General features: G+C 48.6%; 2 protein-coding genes across 7 annotated transcripts in view; one reads left to right on the top strand and one right to left on the bottom strand.

Moving 5' to 3' along the window:
• Positions 1-16,832, top strand: part of Ncald (neurocalcin delta) — a 538,037-nt gene extending 521,205 nt beyond the window's left edge. For all 6 annotated transcript variants that reach the window (XM_045143361.1, XM_045143362.1, XM_045143364.1 and 3 more), the window contains 2 exons: positions 10,215-10,320; positions 14,023-16,832. In XM_045143361.1, coding sequence (XP_044999296.1) covers positions 10,215-10,320; positions 14,023-14,120 — 204 coding nt within the window. In that variant the 3' untranslated portion in view covers positions 14,121-16,832. The remainder of the gene's footprint in view (positions 1-10,214; positions 10,321-14,022) is intronic.
• A 4,261-nt stretch (positions 16,833-21,093) lies between these two features.
• Grhl2 (grainyhead like transcription factor 2) overlaps positions 21,094-23,527 on the bottom strand; it is a 177,976-nt gene continuing 175,542 nt past the window's right edge. Inside the window, exon 15 of the mRNA XM_045143555.1 lies at positions 21,094-23,451. Coding sequence (XP_044999490.1) covers positions 23,337-23,451 — 115 coding nt within the window. The 3' untranslated portion in view covers positions 21,094-23,336. The remainder of the gene's footprint in view (positions 23,452-23,527) is intronic.

The raw sequence follows: 23,527 nt of genomic DNA, 5'->3' as shown, positions 1-23,527 counted from the left end.
CTTCCATCCAAATCTAGTAAATTGGTTGAAGCATTTACATCAGAATGAATGACTCAAAGGGAGCTGCATCACCCCAAAACCCACCCCAGCACAGGCTGTGACTCACTGAAGCTGAATCCTTGGGCTGGCAGGCAACGGGGCAGCTTGGATTCTGCAGACTGTCCAGATGCTCTTGGGGAGGGGCCTTGTGAATCTTGTGTTTCAGGAACTTCCTGAGAGTTGGAGGTGCTGACTTCCTTGGTCTTATACAGCTTTTGAACTTCTTTTTCTTTTTAATTTTTTTTTTAAATTTATTTATTTGAGAGCGACAGACACAGAGAGAAAGACAGATAGAGGGAGAGAGAATGGGTGCGCCAGGGCTTCCAGCCTCTGCAAACGAACTCCAGATGCGTGCGCCCCCTTGTGTATCTGGCTAATGTAGGACCTGGGGAACCGAGCCTCGAACCAGGGTCCTTAGGCTTCACAGGCAAGCGCTTAACTGCTAAGCCATCTCTCCAGCCCCTTTTGAACTTCTTAATGATCTCATGTTTCAGTTTAGAAATTCCCAAGGAGCCTCACTCCAGGATGAAATGTTTCAACACAATCCAAGGATTTCAAAATCAATTCTAGCACTTGAGAGGTGGAGATGGGCACCAGGTATCCAAGGTCATCCTCAACTACTTCCAAGATACCTTTTCATTGACTTCTGACCATTGGCTATCATAACTATTTTTGTTCACTTTTTGAGAACTTAAAATTTTTTATTTTTATTTTTTAGAGAGAGTGAAAGACGAGAGAGAGAATTAGCACCCCAGGGCCTCAGCCCCTGAAATCGAATGCCAGATGCCTGCGCCATCTAGTGGGCATGTGCGACCTTGGACTTGCCTCCCCTTTGTGCATCTGGCTAATATGGGATCTGGAGAGGAGGGCATGGGTGCTTAGCTTTTGCAGGAAAGTGCCTTAACCCAAGCCATCTCTCCAACCCTCTGTTCACTTTTTGAAACAGGGTCTTTTGTATCCTAGGCTGGTCTAGAGCCATGGTGACCTTAAACTTGATCCTGGAGTGATAAGTAATCCTTGACTTAGTGGACTCTTGTTCGTTATGCTGAGGAAGGTTCACTGCTCAGTAGTCTAAATGGAAGTTCCAATCTCAAACAAACAGGAAGGCATCATTAGTCTTTTTACTGGAAGGTATATTTTTTTCACTTCAGACACTGTAGCTTTCATTGCTAGAAATTTGATTTGGGTCTTTTTTTTTTAATTAATCTTCTCCTGTATCTACTTTTTGGACATGCGGAACACAGTTTTAGTATCTGTCTCATGATCTGCTGCTAAGTGAAGCATACATGTCAGGTCTAGGTTGCTTGGTTCATTATTGTACCCCCGCTGCAGTCCGGTTCGCATTGCTGGTAGGAATCACCCAACCAGAGCAGTTTCTGGGAAAAAGAGATTTATTTTAGCTTACAGACTCGAGGGGAGGCTCCACGATGGCAGGGGAAACGATGGCATGAGCAGAGGGTGGACATCACCCCCTGGCCCACAGAAGGTGGACCACAGCAACAGGAGGGTGTGCCAAACACTGGCATGGGGAAACTGGCTAAAAGCCCATAAGCCCGCCCCCAACAATACACTCCCTCCAGGAGGCATTAATTCCCAAATCTCCATCAGCTGGGGACCTAGCATTCTGAACACCTAAGTTTATGGGGGACACCTGAATCAAACCACCACACCCCCCTATGTTGTATCATCTGTTTCTTTGCAGGGCAGATAGGTTTTTTTTATTGCTATCAGACATTATGAATCTTACCATATTGAGAAGCAGACATTATGAATCTTACCACATTGAGAGTGAACATTTTCTTTTTCTTATAAATATCCTTAAGCTTTGTTCTACGGTAGGGTTAAATTACTTGGAAAGAACATGAACTCTCCAGATCTTGCTGTAAAGATCTGGAAGGTGATGGGATTAGTGATTAAGACACTTGCCTGTGAAGCCCACGGACCTCGGTTCAATTTCCCAGGACCCACATAAGCCAGATGCACAAGGTGGCCCATGCGTCTGGAGTTCGTTTGCAGTACCTGCAGGCCCTGGAATCCCCATCCTCCCTCTCTCTCTCTCTCTCTCTCTCTCTCTCTCTCTCTCTCTCTCTCAAATAAATAGATAAAAATAAAATAATTATTTTAAAAAGATTTGGAAAGTGACACAGAGCAGTGCTCATCTAGGCCTCATTACCCCCCACGACTGAGGTGAGGCCTTTTCAAGTAGACAGACTCCACAAATCCTGAGGCTGCAGAAAACAAGCCATCCTCTCAGCCTTGTGTGAGAGCCAGGCCCTCTTCCTCCTTCCCAGACAGCCCCAGCTTGCACCCCAGCCAGGATAGCTATGAACGCAGCCCAGCACTCCTGTAGATAACAACGGTCCAAAGGCTGAACACTCCCGAAGCCTTTCACTTGGTTCTTTGCCTTGGTTGTGGGTAGTTACCCCCCATCTGCGTGTCTCACCTGGAAGCCTGAGGGGACTCGGTTCAGCCACACCGGGCTCTCTACACTCCCAGTTCCATCCGCCTAAGTCAGTGAGTCCACCAAATGCCATATTGGTGTCCTCTGGGCATGGTGGCCCTCAGAAATGCTCAAGACATCACACTGTATTCATCTAGGGCTTACCTCTTGCGTTTCTAGTTTCTTGGGGATCTCTGTCCTTTGCTGTCCCATTTCCAGTGTCTTGTAAGTTACTGCTTTATAGCCACTGTCTTTGGGGTTTTGTTGGGGTTGGTGTTTCATATAGGAGGGTAATTTAGTCCCTAGGCATCTTGGTCACAAGCAGCATTCTGTGATCCCTTATCTAATATATATATATATATATATATATATATATATATATATATATATGTATATATTTTAATTTTTATTTATTTATTTGAGAGCGACAGACACAGAGAGAAAGACAGGTAGAGGGAGAGAGAGAGAATGGGCGTGCCAGGGCTTCCAGCCACTGCATACGAACTCCAGAAGCATGCACCACCTTGTGCATCTGGCTAACGTGGGTCCTGGGGAATCCAGCCTCGAACAGGGGTGTTTAGGCTTCACAGGCAAGCGCTTAACTGCTAAACCATCTCTCCAGCCCCCATATCAATATTTTAATGTTGGCTTGCTCCTCTGCCACCTGTGCTATACGGTCCCTGAAGACACGACTGTGCTTCCCTTTGACATCTAAAGGACTTCATGTTGTTCCTTGTGTTTATTATAAAACCAGCCAATGTTCACTAACTGAAGCAAGTATCAGACACCAAGGAATACACCGAGAAGCATCTCTAACGTGAAGCCATGTAGAGGCCACTGGGAAAGTAAAGCTCATTTAGAATCATTATAAATCATCTTCTGAAAGTAATAAATAAAAGAAGGACAAAGAACAGAGGCCATCTGAAGAGTGACCAGAGTAAAATGCAATCATTTCTCAGAGAGAATTATTTTTATTTTTCGAAGTAGGGTCTCACTCTAGCCCAGGCTGTCCTGGAACTCACTCTGTAGTCTTGGGCTGGCCTTGAACTCACAGCAAGCCTCCTACCTCTGCCTCTTGAATGCTGGGATTAAAGGCATGCCTGGGTTCAGAGAGAATTTGTTTTTTGGGGGGATACTAATTTCATCAACCAGCTATCAATCTTTTGTAACAAAATTGTTGGTCAGGGCTGGGGGGTGGCTTAGTGGTTAAGGCAATTGCTTGCAAAGCCAAAGGACCCAGGTTCGATTCCCTAGGACACATCTGCAAAGCCAGATGCACAAGATGGCCCATACATTTGGAGTTCATTTGCGGCAGCAAGATGTCCTGGTGTACTCATTCTCTGTCTGTTTCTCTCTCTCAAATAAATAAAAAGATTTTTTAAATATAAGGGTAGGTCAAATGAGTTTGGGAAACCCCAGATTAAATCAGATTCAAATCAGCAGTGTTTCCCATGCTGTCTGGGCCATGTGCTCTCCCTGGCCTTAGAGCATCTTGAAAGACTGGTATTTCTTGGAAAGAGCTTTGGGGAAACTTTACAGCATCCTCGAGCACACTCAGTGTTACTTGGCCAGCCTTTGAATGTGTATCTTCAACTTCTAGACACTTACTTCTACAGCGCACAAAACATTCCATAACATTCAATATACAAGGAATTGTGCTGGTTCTTTTTTTTTTTTTTTTAACAGGAGGCTATTAGGCAAGGAGGATGAGCCAATATAAAAAAAAGTATCTGTGGCTTATTATCTTCAAGGATCTTTGTAGCACAAAAGGAAGATCACACAAAGTGTAATCAAACTCCAGTGTTAACTGCAAAAAAAAAGAATGTCAGTTATTTTTTTTTCTGAACCCTAACATAGGAATGGGATGAAGCCGGGCGTGGTGGCGCACACCTTTAATCCCAGCACTTGGGGGATCATCGTGCATTTGAGGCCACCCTGAGGCTACGTAGTGAGTTCCAGGTCAGCCTGGGCTAGAGTGAGACCTTAACCTCGAAAGAAAACAAAACAACAACAACAACAAAAACAAAAAAGAATGAGATGAAAAGGGGCTGGAGAGATGGCTTAGCAGGTAAGGCATTTGCCTGCAAAGCCAAACAATCCTGGTTCAATTCCCCAGGACCCATGTAAGGCAGATGCACAAGGTGGCGCATGTGTCTGGAGCTCGTGTGCAGTGGCTAGAGGCTGTGGTGCACCCATTCTCTCTGTATCTGCCTCTCTTTCTTTCTCACACATATAAGTAAATAAATACAAAAAAACAAAGCTGGGAGAGATTGCTTAGTGCTTAAGGTGCACGCCTGCCAAAGTAACCTGGTTCGATTCCCTATGACCCACGTAAGCCAGATGCACAAAATGGTACATGCATCTGGAGTTCGTTTGCGGTGGCTAGAGGCCCTGGCGTGCCCATTCTCTGTCTCTCTCTTGTTTCTCTCTCTTTATCTCTATGAACATTGTTGGTTTAATTTACTCTTCTAACTGCATGTAAGAAACTATTTGTGCAATTCCAGATACAATGATCCTGTTTTAAAAGTTTTTCCAAAAAAGATTTTCACGGCCTCTTCTGCCCTCTTTTCCTGGATATAAATCTGTCTAAGCAGGGTGCTGTTCTTTATCCTTAAACTAAAAACAGTCCAGTACTGCTTGACTTCTTTAGCCTGAGACTGCTGTCAGAGATCCTTAAATGTCTGGTTCCCTGTTGGAACACCCTAAATTTTCTGGTGAAAAGAGTTGGTCTGGTTTTCTTCAGAGAAAATGCGTTGACTCTTGGAATTGTGCCTCGCCTCAGTGACCACAAAGTTTGTAATGTGAAGAACAAGATTTCTCCTTTACCAGCATTCTAAGTGGTGGCTCCTTCAGACGGAGGGAGGGATGGAGGAAACTTAGACACCCCATGAAGAAGGTGGTGGGGGTCTGTCTAGTCAGGAGCTGTCCCAAGCTTGCTAGGGCAGAGCCCCAAGTGTGTTTCTGGACATCTCAAAGCTCTGCATTTACCCGGGGACAAGAATAGGACTCTTCAAGTTTAATTAAAAACAGGATGTCCCTGCTAGGCCTCTCACTGACATTGCTAAAAATAAAGTAGGGAAGTAGCCTGGCTTTTTCACGGTTTAATCCCATTAAATTTGGGGAAAATGGAGCTAATAAAAGGCATGGTTTGCTTCAGATTGCTACTTGGGTTGTGCCTTTTCTCCCTATGCTGTTCAGTCCCAGATTCTGAAATCTTACACCAGTCAGCTTTGCCTGTCCATGTTTTGTAGGGGGAGGGAGCAAAGAGGCAGTTTCCCAAGGGTGGGCTCACAAGACTGTCATCTGCTTACTCTTGGGCACTATTGTATCTTGTCACCTCCCCTCTGCTCGTGACTCTGGTTATATTATTATGGTTATAATATTATATATTATGGTTATATAGTATAGACTTGATCTTGGTGTAATCCACTAATCGTTGCTGAAGTGACACACATTTCTAATCTGAGTGCTATGGACAAGCCATCTGGAAATGGGAGCCTCTTAAAGGCAGCCTGGCTCCTTCCTCAGCGCCCAGTAGACTCAGACACTGTGCAGCCGCGAGCTCTGTTTGCAGACGGTAGCTATGGTCTGTAAGGCTGCTGCTCCTGCGTTCTTGTGGGGCTGGGGGCACGCAGGGAGAGACGGGCACATGTTGGCCTTGTTTCTCTGTAGTCGCTCTGTCCCTTTAGCCTAGCAGCAAAAGTCTAGAACTCTTGACAGGTGCTCTTGAGTGTGCAAGCCTCCTTTTGTAACACGCATGTGCATTGCACTTGTGTGTTCTTGGGTTTACAGAAGACTCCCTCTCCAGAAGGGCAGTTTCATGAGTTCTAGTCTTCAAGGTCCAGAACTTCAAGGCGTGTTCAAGATTAAGGGATTTTAACTCACCACCAGGGGACAGGCGTGTCTAGGGTGAGGATTTTCGTGACAATTATTAAGGCATTGCTAGAATAGGAATGACAGTACCTATCTGAACAGGTCACTGAGAAATGCAGCATATGGGCTGCAGTATGCCATCTTCCGAGTCCTTTCTGGAGGGTGGGTGAGAGAAGAAAGAACAGCAATCGTGTCTGTCTGCTTTTCCTCTTTAAACCTTGTACTTTTTTTTATGGTTTTGTTTCATCGTTGGTGCTGCGGGAAGCCCGACCTAACCCTCTTGAGGCCAAATTCCTCAACACATCATCTCATCACACCATGCAGCCTCCTTTGCAGACCCTGCCTCCATTCTCCTAATGATTTTCCCAGTGTCTGCCTGCCTTATTTCACAGAAAATTCCAGGAGTGCAAAGACTGGGTCAACCACAGATCCTAGTGTATAGGAGCTGTACAGATAATACTGGATTAATGAGTGAGTGGACTTTCTAACCAGGATCCACGGACGAACTGCCAAGTCCACGAGCCTCTAATGTTGACTGCAGTGACGTGCGTGTGTCCACAGGGACGTTTGCAGGGGGTCTAAGAGAAGAGGCCAGAACTTCTGGCAGGTTCACAACCTTTAAGGGGTTTTATGTGAATGTGTTTAATTATATAAAGAGAGGGAAGAAGAAAAAGGGGGGGGGACACAAGAGGATAAAGGAAGAACTTTATAAGGAGAAGCAGAAAGAGAAGAGAGAAGGGAAGGGAAGGGAAGGGAAGGGAAGGGAAGAGGGAAGGGAAGGAGGAAGGGAAGGGGAGGGGAGGGGAGGGGAGGGAAGGGAAGGGAAGGGAAGGGAAGGAGGAAGGGAAGGGGGAAGAGAAGGGAAGGGAAGGGAAGGGAAGGGGAGGGGAGGGGAGGGAAGGGAAGGGAAGGGAAGGGAAGAGGGAAGGGAAGGAGGAAGGGAAGGGGAGGGGAGGGGAGGGGAGGGAAGGGAAGGGAAGGGAAGGGAAGGGAAGAGGGAAGGGAAGGGGGAAGGGAAGGGGGAAGGGAAGAGAAGGGAAGGGAAGGGAAGGGAAGTGAAGGGAAGGGAAGGGAAGGAGGAAGGGAAGGGGGAAGAGAAGGGAAGGGAAGGGAAGGGAAGGGAAGGGAAGGGAAGGGAAGAGGGAAGGGAAGGGGGAAGGGAAGGGGGAAGGGAAGAGAAGGGAAGGGAAGGGAAGGGAAGGGAAGGGAAGGGAAGGGAAGGGAAGGGAAGGGAAGGGAAGGGAAGGGAAGGGAAGGGAAGGGAAGGGAAGGGACTTAAGAAAAGGCAGGCAGGTTAGGGGCATCCATTCCTGAACACATTGTCTAAACACAGTGATCCTGATTCTGTGAAACCTTGCAGTCGGCACAGCCCTACAGAAATTCACTGGGGCAGCAGCTCTGGAGGTCAGTAAGGGCAGTTGGTAGGTTTATGGTAGACTCCGGAGTCTGGCTTCAGGGGTCTCTGGGAGAGTGGATTGGCCCAAGGGGGTCACTGGATCGCGTGAGTCCATCTTTCACACACACTACTGACTAGAAGTGGAACATCAACGCCTTATGACAGAATATTTAAGGGCTTTCCTGCAGTTGATCCTAAACAAGAATATACAGCGAAAATGTTTAGCCCTTTGTGTATCACTTTTTTTTTTTTTTGGTTTCTCGAGGTAGGGTCTCACTCTAGCCCAGGCTGACCTGGAATTCACTATGGAGTCTCAGGGTGGCTTCGAACTCATGGCGATCCTCCTACCTCTGCCTCCCGAGTGCTGGGGTTAAAGGCGTGCGCCACCACGCCCGGCTCTTTGTGTCACTGTCACACCCCATTTCCTATTTGGAGGTTATTTCTCAGTTGCCTTCCTTCCTCTGGTCTCTCTAGTTGCCATGTCATACTCAGAACTCTAGAACTTTCTGGATTCTCTGCCCCACTCCTGGCAAAAATCTACTTTCTCTTAAACTTCTTCTTGCAAAACTAAAGTGGGGCTGCAGAGATGGCTTAGATTCCCAAGGGCCCAGGTTTGACTCCCCAGAACCCACAAAAGCCAGACACACAAGGTGCTAATTGAGCACAAGGCCAACATGCACACCAGGTGGCACATACGTCTGGAGTTCCTTTGCAGTGGCTAGAGGCCCTGGTGTGCCAATTCCCCCCCCCCCACACACCCCGGCACTTTCTCATAGAAAAAACAAACAAAAAAAAACCCATTAAAGTGCTCAAAGTGAATCTGACCACCAAAATCATGATCAGGATCAAAACCCTGACCTCACTTGACTCATCCAAAATCTCAACTACCGGGCTGGAGAGATGGCTCAGTGGTGAAGCACTTGCCTGTGAAGCCTAAGGACCCCGGTTCGAGGCTCGATTCCCCAGGACCCACGTTAGCCAGATGCACAGGGGACGCATGCGTCTGGAGTTCATTTGCAGTGGCTGGAAGCCCTGGCGCGCCCATTCTCTCTCTCTCTCTCTCTCTCTCTCTCTCTCTCTCTCTCTCTCTCTGTCTCTCTCTCTCTCCCTCTGTCTCTGTCTGTTGCTCTCAAACAAATAAATAAAATAAAAAATTAAAAAAAAAATCCCAACTCCCTCGGACAATCAAGGCCTGTTCAGCCTTTTCTGAGCACCAGAGAAACTGCAGGTGGGAAGTCTCAGCTCTGCTTACAAAAGTCTTTCAGTAGGATCCCCACTTGCTCATCGGATTTGGCAGAGGTACTCAGTCTACCTCAGCTTGAGATTGCACAAGTACTATAATCCAAAAGTCTGACAGCAAATCCTTTGCTTCTCAGAGCTACCAGGAAGCTTTCAGAAGCTGTGAGCCCACGGCCACACACTGTGGGGGGGAAGACGCTGCTGGATGGGTGGAGACGGAGTTAGAATGTCTGCCTGCCTGGGGGCAGGTGAGGACATGCACTTACCGACTATCAGGTGACTGTCATCCTTCACGAGAACAGATGGAGACCACACTACTCCCTTGTCTCTGTTCCTGGGGAATGTCACCCACAGGCCAGGGTCCTGAGCTCAGCAGCAGCAGTCACACAGAGCTTGTTAGGAACACAAACTCTGCCTTGCCTGCGCCCCCAGCGGTGCTCAGAGTTTATTTTATTTTTTTAATTTTTATTAACATTTTCCATGATTATAAAAAATATCCCATGGCAGTTCCCTCCCTCCCCCTGACACTTTCCCGTTTGAAATTTCATTCTCCATCATATTACCTCCCCATCTCAATCATTGTACTTACATATATACAATATCAACCTATTAAGTACCCTCCTCCCTTCCTTTCTCTTCCCTTTATGTCTCCTTTTTAACTTACTGGCCTCTGCTACCAAGTATTTTCATTCTCACGCAGAAGCCCAATCATCTGTAGCTAGGATCCACATATGAGAGAGAACATGTGGCGCTTGGCTTTCTGGGCCTGGGTTACCTCACTTAGTATAATCCTTTCCAGGTCCATCCATTTTTCTGCAAATTTCATAACTTCATTTTTCTTTACCGCTGAGTAGAACTCCATTGTATAAATGTGCCACATCTTCATTATCCACTCATCAGTTGAGGGACATCTAGGCTGCTTCCATTTCCCAGCTATTATAAATTGGGTGCTCAGATTTTAATACGAACCCTTGGGAATTCACAGGGATCCCAGCACTTGTGGGGCTTCCCACCCGTTGCCACTACCGTGGGTCTCATGGGAGGACAGTAAGCTTTGCTGGCTTGGTTTCTCACAGAGACCAGGCATCGTGTCCTATGACCAATCATCAGGGACACACCCAGCTGCACTGAGCCTGAGACCTTTCCTTGCCCCAGTATCGCAGGCTTTACAGGGCCACGATGCGCTGGACCATGTCTTTCCTACCACTCTGCCATTTCTGCCCCTAGGCGATCTACAAGATGGTTTCCTCTGTAATGAAAATGCCTGAAGATGAATCAACTCCAGAGAAAAGGACAGAGAAGATCTTCCGCCAGATGGACACCAATCGAGATGGTATGTGACTGGGACCAAATGGGCCCTCTGTGAGAGCAGCCTGTCCCAAATGCTCCCTGCCGGGTAGGGAGGGACAAACCCAGAGGGGTCACTGGAGTGGGCCCCAGTCTGGGGCACATACGCTTTATTTCTAGGCCTCTCTATCCTCCTTGTGGCTCACTGTCCACTCCTCCCTCCAGCTAGGTCAAAGGACCCAGAGAGCCACTGTTATTCTTCTGACACCCAGAAGGCCCCAGAACAGGCCTCACCCCAGATGCTGGATCCACACTACCAGTTAATCACAATATGGGGTCTGATTTGGTACTCTTCAGAGAGACAGGCTTACACCCCCAGCCTTCCCAACGAATCTTACTGCCGTCTTCTGGGCATGTCTAAGATGTTGGGCCAAAGTGGTGAGGGGGGTCCCTCACGCATTGAGCATTGAGTAGAGGGCTCAAAGTAGCCAGCAAACCCTGCTTTGAGGATGCCACCCACAACTGAAACCCAACAAGAAGATACAAAGCAAACCAAAGTGAAAAGGAAGATGGGATTCCAAACAAAACAGAGAAGTCGGGCACTGCAGTGGCACAGGCCCAGAATCCCGGCACTCCGATTGGGGCAGGAGAACCACAAGTTCAAGGCCAGCCTGGGCTACATAGGGAGACCTTATCTCAAATAATAATAAAATAATAACAAATGATAACAATAACAATGAGTTTTAGATGGTGGGTTGCCAAACAGAATACAGGAGTCCCTACTAACTGAATTTGGATACAAGGATGCCTTTATGGACTATTTGGGACTTACTTATGCTAAGGAATTGTTAGGCACTTGTTTGAAAGTCAGTTACCTGGACACCCTTAACTCTGGCAGTGTTATATTTAGAGGCAGTGCCCGAGATCACAGGGCAAAGCTCAGGATTCATAAATTTTGCCAGCTTACCTGCTGTGCCCTGAGTGTTGAGTGACGCTTGCCAGTGATGTGTGAACACCCCCACATGGTCCATGTGACATGGATGTGCACAACGGTGGGATGCTTTGTGTAAATCAGGCCTCGTTCTACACCCACAGCCCCAAAAATCCGGGCTTGTGTGGGGCAGGTGGTCAATCCATTGGCCGTCTTCTTCCCCCACAGAGGTGCACGACATCTTCCTGCATCCTGTTTCCCTCCTGTGCCTTCACTCACAGTTCGTTTTGCAAAGATTAAACAAACACAGGGTTATTGAATTTAGCTACTAGATGTTGAACCGCGGGTTTTGCAGCTGCTCCAGTAAGCATGGTGACACTGGGCTCTAAGTCCAGCCTCCTCTTCAGAGGAGGGCTAAAAGTATGGGAGAGAGCAACAAACCTCTGGATCTGTAGCTCGTGGGCAACGAGAGGGCCAACCATGGTGTTTCTACAGAATGGAAGGTTAGCCTTCTCAGAACGCAGCTGAATGCTAAAAGTCCTGAGGCTTGCTGAGGAAAGATTTGTTCAAATAAAGAAACCCTTGGAGGGCTGGAGAGATGGCTTAGCGGTTAAGCACTTGCTGCTGAAGCCTAAGGACCCTGGTTCGAGGCTCGATTCCCCAGGACCCACGTTAGCCAGATGCATAAGGGGCGCACGCGTCTGGAGTTCGTTTGCAGTGGCTGGAGGCCCTGGTGCGCCCATTCTTTCTCTCTCTCTGCCTTTTTCTCTGTCGCTCTCAAATAAATAAATAAAAATAAACCAAAAAAAAAATTAAAAACAAAAAAGAAACCCTTGGAAACCGGGCATGGTGGCGCACGCCTTTAATCCCAGCACTCAGGAGGCAGAGGTAGGAGGATCACCGTGAGTTCGAGGCCACCCTGAGACTACATAGTGAATTGCAGGTCAGCCTGGGCCAGAGTGAGACGCTACCTCAAAACACTGACAAAAACAAAAGCAAAAGCCAATGAACCAGTACCCATGTATATCCAGATGCCCAAGGTGGCACATGTGCCTGGAGTTTGTGTGCATTGGTTTAGAAGCCCTGGTGCACCCATTCTCTCTCTTAAATAAATAAAGAAAAAGAAAGTCCTGGGGATGGAAAGCAGTAGAGGGAAGGGGGAGGGGCTCCAGTGTGACAGTGGCCAGAGGAATCGGAGAGTCCAGGAGACTAGCCACTCTAGATTAGGGTTCGGCCTCAGCTCTCAGCCTCTTCTGCCCAGAGCCAAACGGGTTTCACACAGAGTCTCTGGTCATCACACTCTTCCTGGTTAACGCACTGTTGTGCCATCGACAAGTGTGCCTGGAAGATAGTCCACAGCCCCGTCAGGGCCGGAGAGCTGGGCTCGTGTCGAGTACAGGGCTCTCCCAGAGCCCACCTCTGAGGTGCTCTGACGGGTTCACATGACTGCTTCTGTTTCGTTTCCCTCACTCCCATGGTGCAAAGCCTGAGTAGGTCACTACTATTTCAGCCAGCCCATGGGCAGGGGCATGCACGTCAGTAGGATATTGCTGAAGACTCAGAGGCAGGAGGATCAGGAGTTCAAGGCCAGTCTGGGCTACACGATAAAATAACTAAATACAAATTTTTCTTTTTTTAAATTTTTTATTTATTTATTTGAGAGCGACAGACACAGACAGAAAGACAGATAGAGGGAGAGAGAGAGAATGGGCGCGCCAGGGCTTCCAGCCTCTGCAAACGAACTCCAGATGCGTGTGCCCCCTTGTGCATCTGGCTAACGTGGGACCTGGGGAACCGAGCCTCGAACCGGAGTCCTTAGGCTTCACAGGCAAGCGCTTAACCGCTAAGCCATCTCTCCAGCCCAAAATACAAATTTTTAAAAATGACTAGAAGACAAAGCTTAGAGGTGACCTTCTTATGGATTGTATATCCGTGCACTGGTTAGTCCATCCCTTCTCCTTTACGTGGATAAGATATTGAAAGCATCGTAATGTGAGCTGCTAAGGAGACAGACTTTAAAGCACGCAGGCCCTGTGGAGCCTGGAAGGCCCTGTCCTTGGAAGGGCAGATGCCCAGAGAGTCCAGGAGGTACATCTTCTAAGAAAGGAAGGAAGGAGGGCAAAGCCAGTCAGAAGGATCTAGCAGGACTGCAGAGAGGGATGGCTTAGTGGTTAAGTGGTTTGCCTGCGAAGCCTAAGGACCCAGGTTGGATTCTCTAAGTCCCATGTAAGCCAGATGCACATGCTGGTGCAAGCATCTGGAGTTTGTTTGCAGTGGCTAGAGGCCTGCCCATTCTCTCTCTCTCTCTCTCTCTCTCTCTCCCCCCCCCCCATCTCCTTCTCTGTTGCTAATAAATAAGTTTAAAACAAAAAAAAAAGTATCTAGCAGCTCTACCCCCAGTTTACCAATCAAGTGAGCCTCTTCCTCCCAGATACAAGAAGGAGAGGACCTTCCAGGGAGGGTTTAGAAACAAACCCCAGCTACTCAGGAAAGCAGAGGGCAGAAAGATCTCAAGTTCAAAGGCAGCCTGCAAAGGCCACGTCTTCCTCATATACCCAGTTGGCCCCTCCTGGCCAGATGGAGGTGGGAGAGCCACAAGGACAGGGCCAGGTCAGGGCGCTTCACCACACTGCCCAGGAAGCAGTGCCCAATGGTCATGGGCAAAGCAGCAGGGTCCCCCCGTCGGGTAGTTCCCCCATTGGAAAGCCAGTCCCCACGACTCTATGTAAGTGAGTGAGGGGGTGCTGTCCCCAACATGCAGCGGGAAGGGTGTGAAGCTATCCTTCCTCACTCACTCACGGTCCTCTTGCCTCCTAGGAAAACTCTCCCTGGAGGAGTTCATCAGGGGGGCCAAGAGCGACCCATCCATCGTGCGCCTCCTGCAGTGTGACCCCAGCAGCGCAGGCCAGTTCTGAACCCTGCAACCCCACAGATGCTCCAGCTGCTATGTCCCTTCTGATTATCTTTTTTTCTTTTTTCTTTTCTTTTTTTTTTTTTTGCCAAACATTCTCGATGGTGACGCTGTCCCGTGTGGTCAGATGCACCCTCCTCCGGGGCACCTTTGCCCTTTGCTTTTTTCCTCGTGGATGCTTTGTGGGAATGCCCAGAGCCCTGTGCGCTTGTGGAAAGCATGAACAGACATTTGTGGTGTTCGTTGTTTGACGACTTTTTTTTTAATAATCATTTCTTTTTCTCCCCCTTTGATGCTAATGTCTCTGTTCTAAAAACCTAAGACTTGGGAGCAAGAGAAAGGGAATTCATCCAGCCCAGTGATCCTTCTTCTGCAAGCTTTGAGGGGCTTTGTTTGGAAGACAAAAATCCCCCCCCCCCCAACTGGGTCTATGACACCAGACGCTGATTTCCTAAGAACAAGTTACCCTCTGGGGCAAGGCTATTATGAAGGGAGCTGGGCATTCCCCAGGAGGCCCACCCCGCCATCTGCCCCAGCAGCCTGTGTAGTTTTTAAGCTGTGAACATTTCAAGGTAAATTCAGAGAGGAGAGGGAAAAGATGGCTCAGCTATTTTTTCCCCCCATGGGTTTACAGTGGTTGAGTTAATATGAGTTTCTTTGGAAATCAAAACCAAATGGTAACATATTCCAAAAAACCAGACCCATCTTGTTGCCTATGGTGATTATAAAGGACTGCTGTATATAAAATATTGGGTTTTGCAGACCAAGTTAAGTGTTTTGCCTTGTAAATGCATGTGTAGTGAGCACTAATACAATCTTACGACAGAAGACTGTTTTTAGTAGCTTATTGTGAAGCCAACTGTAATGAGTGTCTAATATCTTGTTTTAAAGTCATTTCTGTCTTTGCACAAATGTACCGGTCAACAAGTGTATTTTATATATTTCATAAACGTATAAAGTAATTATGACCAGGGCCCAACTTTGATTCTGAAGGCTTTTTCTAGAGTCACAGTGCCGGAGGACGGAAGCAGGGCGGCTGGAAAGGATTGTGTCCATCAGAGAACCAGGAGGTCCACATGGCTGAGGGGCGAGGCTGGCGGTTTGCCCACTCAGCCCAGCAGCTCAGTGGGGAGGCTGCTCTGAACAGACGTGGGGGAAAATCTCTTCTGTATCTAGGACACTTCCCAATGGCTTACCCCACGTCCCTGGTTGACAGGGGGCGGGGGGCATATCTGGAGTGGTCATTTCTTCATGTCTCCAGTTACCCTTCAGAGTCAGACGTGGGACAGCTGGGCAAGTCGCCTTGAAACAGAGCAAGGGTGTCTCTGCTAGCTAAAGTCCATGGTGAGAAACCAAGCAGTATTTTTCCCTCACTGGCTTCTTTGAGTGCAGTTCTTCTTCCAGAAGTGACAACGCAAATTATAGGTGCAATTGAGGCTGAATACACAGTCACTCGAGCTAAGGGGAAGGAGTTAAAACTGCCCGTCACGGGCAAATCAAAAAGTCTCCTATGTAGCCTGCATAGAGAGGCCCAAACACTCAAAGATGTAGGAGGGTGGTCCTGTCCAAGAAGAGATAGTAAGACCCCCCGCCTTCCAGGGGGTCTGCTTTTTGCCAAGCCACTGACTTCCTAAGGACAGAAACCACAACATGATAAATATATAACCACAAGGAGAGTGATGCTGAGCTTATTCCAACCCCTAGGGTCCTGTGTATCTCCTGAGCATGGTAACTGGCACCAGAAGCCCACATGTGTATGGTGGATTCAAATGAGCCACTTAGTAGGGTGAAATTTTGAGACCTGGACTCTTAATTTTTCTGGGTGTTACTGCCCTAGGTTATACCAAGGCTTGCCAAATTCCTCCATGAGCCAAGTGGTCAAGTCTGTTTTTTTTGTTTTGTTTTTTTAAATAAGGTATTGACCCAAGTTGAGTAGAATGGGACTGAAGGGGCCCAACATATTCTGTCACTGGCCTTTGGGAGTCATGCCCACTTTTTCCTGCTCTGGACTGAGGACCTCACAATTGCTTTTCGTTCTCATTTGGTGAGTGGCATCAGTTAATGTTGGAGAAGCTGCCTGGGTTGTGCCTCAGGTGGAGTCAGACCCAGCTTAGTTAGAACCTAACTAAAGCTGAGGTGGGATTCTGAGAGGCAGATAGCCAGATGCAAGGTTCGTGAGCCCATGACCACCACTGCCTCCAGAAGGAATGGAGGGACATAGTCCTGGAGCTGGCCAGCAACCAACCCATCTGTATTTTCTCCAGAGCTCATTTTCTCCTCCTCCTCTCCAGGAAGGTGTGGACATACGGAATCCAGAGCTCTCAAGTTTGGCCAAGGGACTGCACAGCACCCAGAGGGCTAAGTGCCTGAGAACCTCTGTTACCCCTATGCTGGCTGGCCATTGTCTTTACCGAGTTTGGCCATCTCCTGAAGTGAAGTCTGTTTTGTTCCAAGTCAAGCCAGCCTACGGTGTTCAAGGGACTGGAATAAATGGCTTATGACTTGAAGGGTGTTACAGAATGCTTGACCGTTCATGCCTCACTTACGATGGGGAAGGGGTGTTGCGGGTGAGGGACTCTCCCAGGAGCGCACCCCGGAAGGACTTTCTACAAGTGGATTTCAGAGCGTCTATGTCACGTTATACGGCATGGCCCCATATCGGTTGACTTTGTGTAGCCCTTGCCTGGCATTAAAGCATGTTTATTGTTTAATATGATTTGTCTGGAACATGAGATTTTCCTAAGGTTGCCGTCTTGGTGAGGTACTGGGTTTGGATTCTGGCCTCCTCCCTGGGTATTATTTCTATTGTAGAGACACAAGGAGCCAAGGGTTGGGGTGAGGGTGTGGGACAAAACACTGGGCCCAAAGTCCTGTCCAGAAGCCTCGGTGCGCTCATAGGCATGTTCTTACCTTCCCCCCAGCACAGCCTTCACCTCCTACCTCCTTTACGTCTCCAAATGGGAGTCCAAGCACGAGGCACACCAGAACGAGAAATGGAGGCCATCTCCTCCTCTTCAGTAGCACTGGCTAGATGAGGAACACACTGCAGTCTGCTCCCTTCTCAGCATCAGTCTGAGAAGATGCGGTTGGAGAGATGACACAGGAAACAGCCCACACCCCCAGAGTCACTCATCTCAAACCGTTCATGTTCTGCTGCAGCCACTGGCCTTGCCTCCATCCCCAAAGGCCTAATGAGGAGCTACTAACATGCTACATGTTAAGAGTAGAGCAGGAACTGCCTGGGCCAAGCAGACCTCACGTGGGCAGAGGAGTCTTTTCCTACTGTGCACAGCTTGTCTCTAGCACAAGTAGTGCCTGTGACCCATGAGCTCTGCTTATGAATAACACCAAGGCATTCATGGTGGGGATGACGGGAAAGGGGGCCAGGAGCCTCGAACCTGAGGAGGACCCTGCATGGCTGGCCACTTCCACACATTCCCAAGCCCAAGAATCTTAGTCCCATGACCGTGTCCCAATGCTCTGGCCCAGCTGAATCCCCTCAGAACTTAGTTCAGGCATGGGGAAGGGGACTACCAGCTGAAGGGGAATCATGTTTCCTCAGGCCAGCCCGAGGAATACGAGAACTGCCCTGGGGAAAAATGGGCAGGTTTCACACCTGCCCCTTATCCTTGTTCCAAATGCGCTCAATACTGCCTGAACGTTTGAGTGCTGAAGTGGTTGAAGAAACAAAAGACAGGCTGGAGAGACAGCTTAGTGGTTAAGGCGTTTGCCTGCAAAGCTAAAGGACCCAGGTTCAATTTTCCAGGGCCCACATAAGCCAGATGCACAAGGGGGCGCATGCATCTGGAGTTTGTTTGCAGTGGCTGGAGGCCCTGGCGTGCCTATTCTCTCTCTCTCTCCCCTTCTTTCTCAAATAAATAAATTTTTTTTAAAAAGAAACAAAAGATATTGGGTCTCATAGCAGAACATCAGTGAAATCCGCCTACAGTGGGAAGATTGTTGCATGGAAAAGAGATGCTCAGGCCAAAGGGATCACCAAGATTTATTCATGTCAAGCAGATTCCTCTACAACTGAATCAGGCCCCATGCCCATGTGCTGGGAAGTTGCCGAGCTGGGTGCTAATGTGTAATGCACGGTCCCAGCTTTCTCTAGGGATGCAAACGGTGATGACAGTGTGTAGCTATTGGATGGCTTGGCATAGCTTGGACCATAGAAACTTCATGACTTTTCTCAGCACTCTAATGGGAAATAGCTGGTATTTTAATAGTTCTCTGAGAAAGATGGTAAAAGCGCTTCAAAGTACAAGGCAGCTGGACCTGCCAAACCCAATCCTCATAAAGAACTCACCAGGATACCCATGCCCTCCATGAAGGCGGGCAGGTGGCCTCTCTTCCTCTCCAATGGCAGTAATTCATCACCTCACTGAGCTCACACTGAGTGTTCAATGGTGACCCCAAATATATAATAGTCTTGAAGGTTTGAATGTGGTGGGTTGGAAAGAGACAGGTATTATTAGCAAAGAAATTAACCTGGAAGGGAGTGCTGTCCTGACTCAGGGTTTAGCTGGAAATTTCTGTCCCGGCCTTGAAGACCACTGCAAAATGGCTTTGCTTACAGGCCCAGTGGCAAACAGAAACCAAGTTCTTTTTTTTTTTTTTTTTAAGATTTATTTATTTATTTATTTATGTGAGAGTGACAGAGAGAGAAAGAGGCACATAGAGAGCAAGAGAGAGAATGGGCACGTCAGGGCTTCCAGCCACTGCAAACGAACTCCAGATGCGTGCGCCCCCTTGTGCATCTGGCTAACGTGGGTCCTGGGGAATCGAGCCTCGAACCGGAGTCCTTAGACTTCACAGGCAAGCGCTTAACCGCTAAGCCATCTCTCCAGCCCAGAAACCAAGTTCTTTCCAGAGTGGTGCATGAAGGGCATTTGCTGCCCGGGAAACACGAGGGTTCTGTTCACCTTCAATATCTTTCCATCACGCCCCCTCCCCTTTTCTGCTTCTGGCTCATCACGTCCCAGGACCCCACTGACTTCCCTAAAGTTCCCGAGTTTCCAATACGAACCCATGCACCAGGGGAACCCCGGGTAGAAAATGAAGTACCCTTGGGGACAAAGTGATTGTGGTACCACGGAAAACTGGATCAGCGATTCTGCAGCCTGGAGAGCTGGGGGTGGGCAGCACGCATATGGTAATTCCTCGTGGGGCACAGGACGATGGTGGCCACAGGCCAAGGGAGAGACTCGGAAACCTCTTACATCCCTCAGTGACCCGCTCAGTTAGGGGTGGTGAGCAGTCAGGCCTGAGGAAGAAGGAAGACACTGATCATGAACAACAAGCCTGTGGCCCATTTCTAATCCCATCGTCTTTCCAGGAGGCTCTCCAGTAATCACGCCCCCTCCCTCCTATACCTCCAGATAACTGGTGGTGCCATTGAAGTCAGTTGGGAAAGGCTTCTTAAAGGCAAGATTTGAAAGCCATGGGCAGAGAAGGGCGGGCATGGAAGAATACTGGCATGCTGCTTGTTCGGAAGGGATGCTCGTGGGAGATCGTCGTGAATACCAGTGGGAGCAGGTTGGTGACCTTTCAGTGTGATGATCACCTTGGGTGTCCTAGTACACAACAGGGTGGTACTTTGGGGGGTAAGTTCCAAGGCCGGAGAGTGTGCTCATAAAACCGGGGTATGAGCCACACAGTTCATAGCCTGTCCACGTCTAAACTAAAGAAGCAGAAAGCTCCTGGGGCAATCAAAGCAGTCGACTGAACCTGCTGCTGGTGAGGAGCGGCTGCTCTGAGGGCCTGTCAGGGGGCCACACAGGAGCCTTGTTGTTGCCCTTTGGTTCTCTTCTCGCTTAAGCCTGCTGTGAGGTGAAATTAAAACCAACTCAGGGGCTGGAGAGATGGCTTAGCAGTTAAGCGCTTGCCTGTGAAGCCTAAGGACCTCAGTTCGAGGCTCGATTCCCCAGGACCCACGTTAGCCAGATGCACAAGGGGAAGCACACATCTGGAGTTCGTTTGCAGTGGCTGGAAGCCCTGGTGCATCCATTTTCTCTCTCTCTCTCTCTCTCTCTGCCTCTTTCTTTCTCTGTCGCTTTCATATAAATAAATAAAAATGAACAAAAAATTTAAAAAAAAAAACCCTCAGGATTGGAGAGATGGCTTAGCGATTAAGGTGTTTGCCTGCAAAGCCAAAGGACCCAGGTTCAACCCTTCCCCCACCCACAGGACCCACGTAAGCCAGATGCACAAGGGGACACAGGCGTCTGGAGTTCATTCGCAGAGGCAGGAGGCTCTGAACACCCATTCTCTATCTGTCTCTTTCTCTCTCCTCTCTCTCAAATAGATAAAAAATAAATATATTTCAAAAATAAAACAAAACTCAGAGAGTAAATCCCCACTCTGCTGAAGACCAAGACTTGACAATGTTGGAGGAGCCTAGAATTTTCTCACAGAGACGTCTCTCCATTCAGGTAGAGTGCCAAAAACCACCACACAGAAGACCCCACATGCTGATGTATGTCATGAATATTTATTTTTTTCTTCTTAAAAATGTACAAAAAATAAAATAACATATTTATAGTTTATAGATTCCCCCTCTCCCATTTACAAAACTATTAACTTACATTTACCCTCTTCTGTTTTAATGTGGGAGCCCAGTGTACAGTCTTCCCATGCTTGTCTTTCAGAACGGGCCATTCTTAGAATTTGGCACAAACTCTTTTATTGCTGTTATGTCTTTATGATTTTTAAATACCAAGGAGAAGAAACGTTTTGATTTATTTCATGCTTCCCTGGTAAAATATACCTTACTTTTTCAGGAACCCATTCCAAGATTTCATCCCATTATATATTTCTGTAGGTTCCAATTTCTAAACACAGGGAAAGCTTAAATAGTGTGGAGACATATAAGGAAAATACTTGCTGCATGTGTCCTCTTTTATGGATTATCAAAAAAAATAAAGCTTATTTGTGTGTGATGAACTTAAGGGACAAAAAAGGAGGCACTTTTTTTATTTTTCTATCTTGCTGGAGTGTTTTGCTTGGGAAAATTTTGCTTATCAAAATTCTGCTTTCACGTACAGGCACCTAGAAATCCACTGTGGGGCAGAGGCATGGATGTGACACTCTGAACAACCCTTTGATGGATGACACTGGCCTCGTAGCCTTTGTTTGGGCAATGGTCACAAGGATTACTTAGGGACTTAGGACAAAGCAAAGGCATCTTTGACTTGTTTTTTTTTTTTTTTGGCTTTGGGCAAGACCAATGTTTGCCAAAGATGCTGGGCAGAGGTCAGGAGCCTGTGTCAGACTGCTAGAAATTTGACTTTTTCCCTCCTCCTCTGGAGTCCTGTGCCCCAGCTGTCAGGTCTGTCGATCCTGTTTGGAACGACTCCTCACACAAGAGGCACGAGAGTGGCTAAAACACCATGTATTTCCAACACTGAGTTTGTCTGTCTTAGAGTCCCATTGGTCCCCAGGATGGGCCCCAGGCCGCTGATCCAGAGAGTGGGCTGGCGTGGAGGAGGAGGAGGAGACAGACTGGAGCACAGCTGAGCCCAGGATGCAAACCTTTGGCACCACAGGAAGGGCAATAAGTCCAGAGGACCCTCAGACCACTATCCCTTGGGATCTTCGCAGGTGTGGCACTCACCTTCCATCCCGTTCAAATTTCCCTGCAGCCTGAAGGAGCAACAGCTGGGTTAAAGGCAGTCCTCCCCTCCAGCTGGCTCCTAGGCCTCGGGAGCAAGTGGGGTGCGCGGGCAGGAACCCAGAGAGCAGGGCCTTAACAGTTAAGACATCAAAGTGCTTAATAAACAAACCTGGAGCTTGACATGCAACTTGTCCTAAATCCAGGCCTGGCCGCCAAAACGTTAGTGCTCAGCCCACGGGGGCACCCGCAAACCCTCAACTGTCCCCTGCCCTCCAAGAAACCAGCAGTCCGCGGTGGTGCACCCCGTCGGGACTATACGGAGAAGTGCTTTCTCCTCTTTGTCACCTAAGGCATGGCATGAAGGCCAAGGCCTTCTTTCTTTCCTCACAACCCAGCAGGCCCAGGCATGGCCAGATGATCCCTCTTCTCCCCATCCCCAGGCAGGAAGCACCAGCCACAAACTGGCTTTCCATGCTGGGTTTTCAAAGGGGCCGCTTGAGATGAAGGACCTGTTTGTAAACTGTGAGGCACTACAGATGCAGACACAGGATCCAGGATTCCCACGGCGGCCAAGCAGTTGTGACGCAGCCTCAGGCTGACTGGGTCCCAGGACAACCCCGGCTGCGGAGTCTTTCCAGAAAGGTCCGGCAGCACCCCCACACCAAAGCTAGGGAGGGGAACTGCACCTGGGGTGATGGGACCCTTCCCACCAGTGGAAGCGTTCAGCTGATGCACACGCGATCAGAGCCATGCCCATGGGAAAGGAGAGCTCCCTTTGGGGCTAAGCAACAAGTCCTCAGGCATGCTCAGTGGCGAGCCCATCTTGGCACTTCAGCAGTCACGTGACACACCAAAAGCCACTTTCTCTGGCTCCGCCCATAGGAGGCCGAAAAGTCTCCAGGTCTGTGCTTCCTCTAGGCCAGTGGCAGTAAACATGACCACGAACCACAGGTGAAATATATTATTACAATATTATAAACACTATGTACATGAGCGTCAGGCGCCCTTGCTGTGTTTCTCATTGCTTACATGGCAGCTGAAGGTCTTTCCGTATAAAAAGCTCCCCGGCTGCTTGTTACGATCTTCTAGTTATCCAACACCATGACCTGCTTCAAAGCAGCGCGAAAGTTCTGGGTCACTCAAGGCATTTCCTCTCTGCCCTCACCTGTGACCACCACACCAAGCGGCACCCATTCTGTCCACCCGCTCAGGAGATGCCCGAGGGGTGGGGAAGATGAAATGCCAGTTTTCCAGGCTCATCTAGATGAATGGACTGACTGGCTGTATTTCCCTTGAAAGGGAGACTCTGGGACCTAGCGTAGAGTCCTGGTGGCAATAAATAAGGGCCAGCCACGGCCAGGGCAACTTGCTGAAGGGCTCAGGCTCCATTCAGCTCCGCGGGGAGCCAGGAGAGGGGTCAAAGCACACTGACAATCAAGGGGCCTTGGGCCCTGCCCGCTTCCCAGTAGTCTTGTAACAGCAGTTAGGAGATGGGTGAGATGGGTCTCCAGGTTCTGGGGTAGCAGGGTGGGGGGGGGGAATCCCATCTCTCCCAGGATGGAGTGCACAGAGAGGGCTCCTGCCAAGGACATGTCCGGCCAGGGCTCAGATCTCTGTGAGTGTGATCTTGAAGCCTTCCACCATGCTCTCCATGTTGAGGATGAAGGTGTCTTCGTTGGAGTAGTGCTCGATGATGTTGTCGTCCATGTTCACCAAGATGCTGTCAGGGTTGGGGTGGGGGGTGAGAAGCGAGGGCAATGAACAGTAAGCTCAGCCCAAGGGCAGCCCTAAGCCAC

Source organism: Jaculus jaculus, chromosome 2 (genome assembly GCF_020740685.1).
Source record: "Jaculus jaculus isolate mJacJac1 chromosome 2, mJacJac1.mat.Y.cur, whole genome shotgun sequence".
Lineage (NCBI taxonomy): Eukaryota > Metazoa > Chordata > Mammalia > Rodentia > Dipodidae > Jaculus > Jaculus jaculus.
Note: the sequence above shows the minus strand (reverse complement) of the source record. Positions and strands in the feature narration are given on the sequence as shown.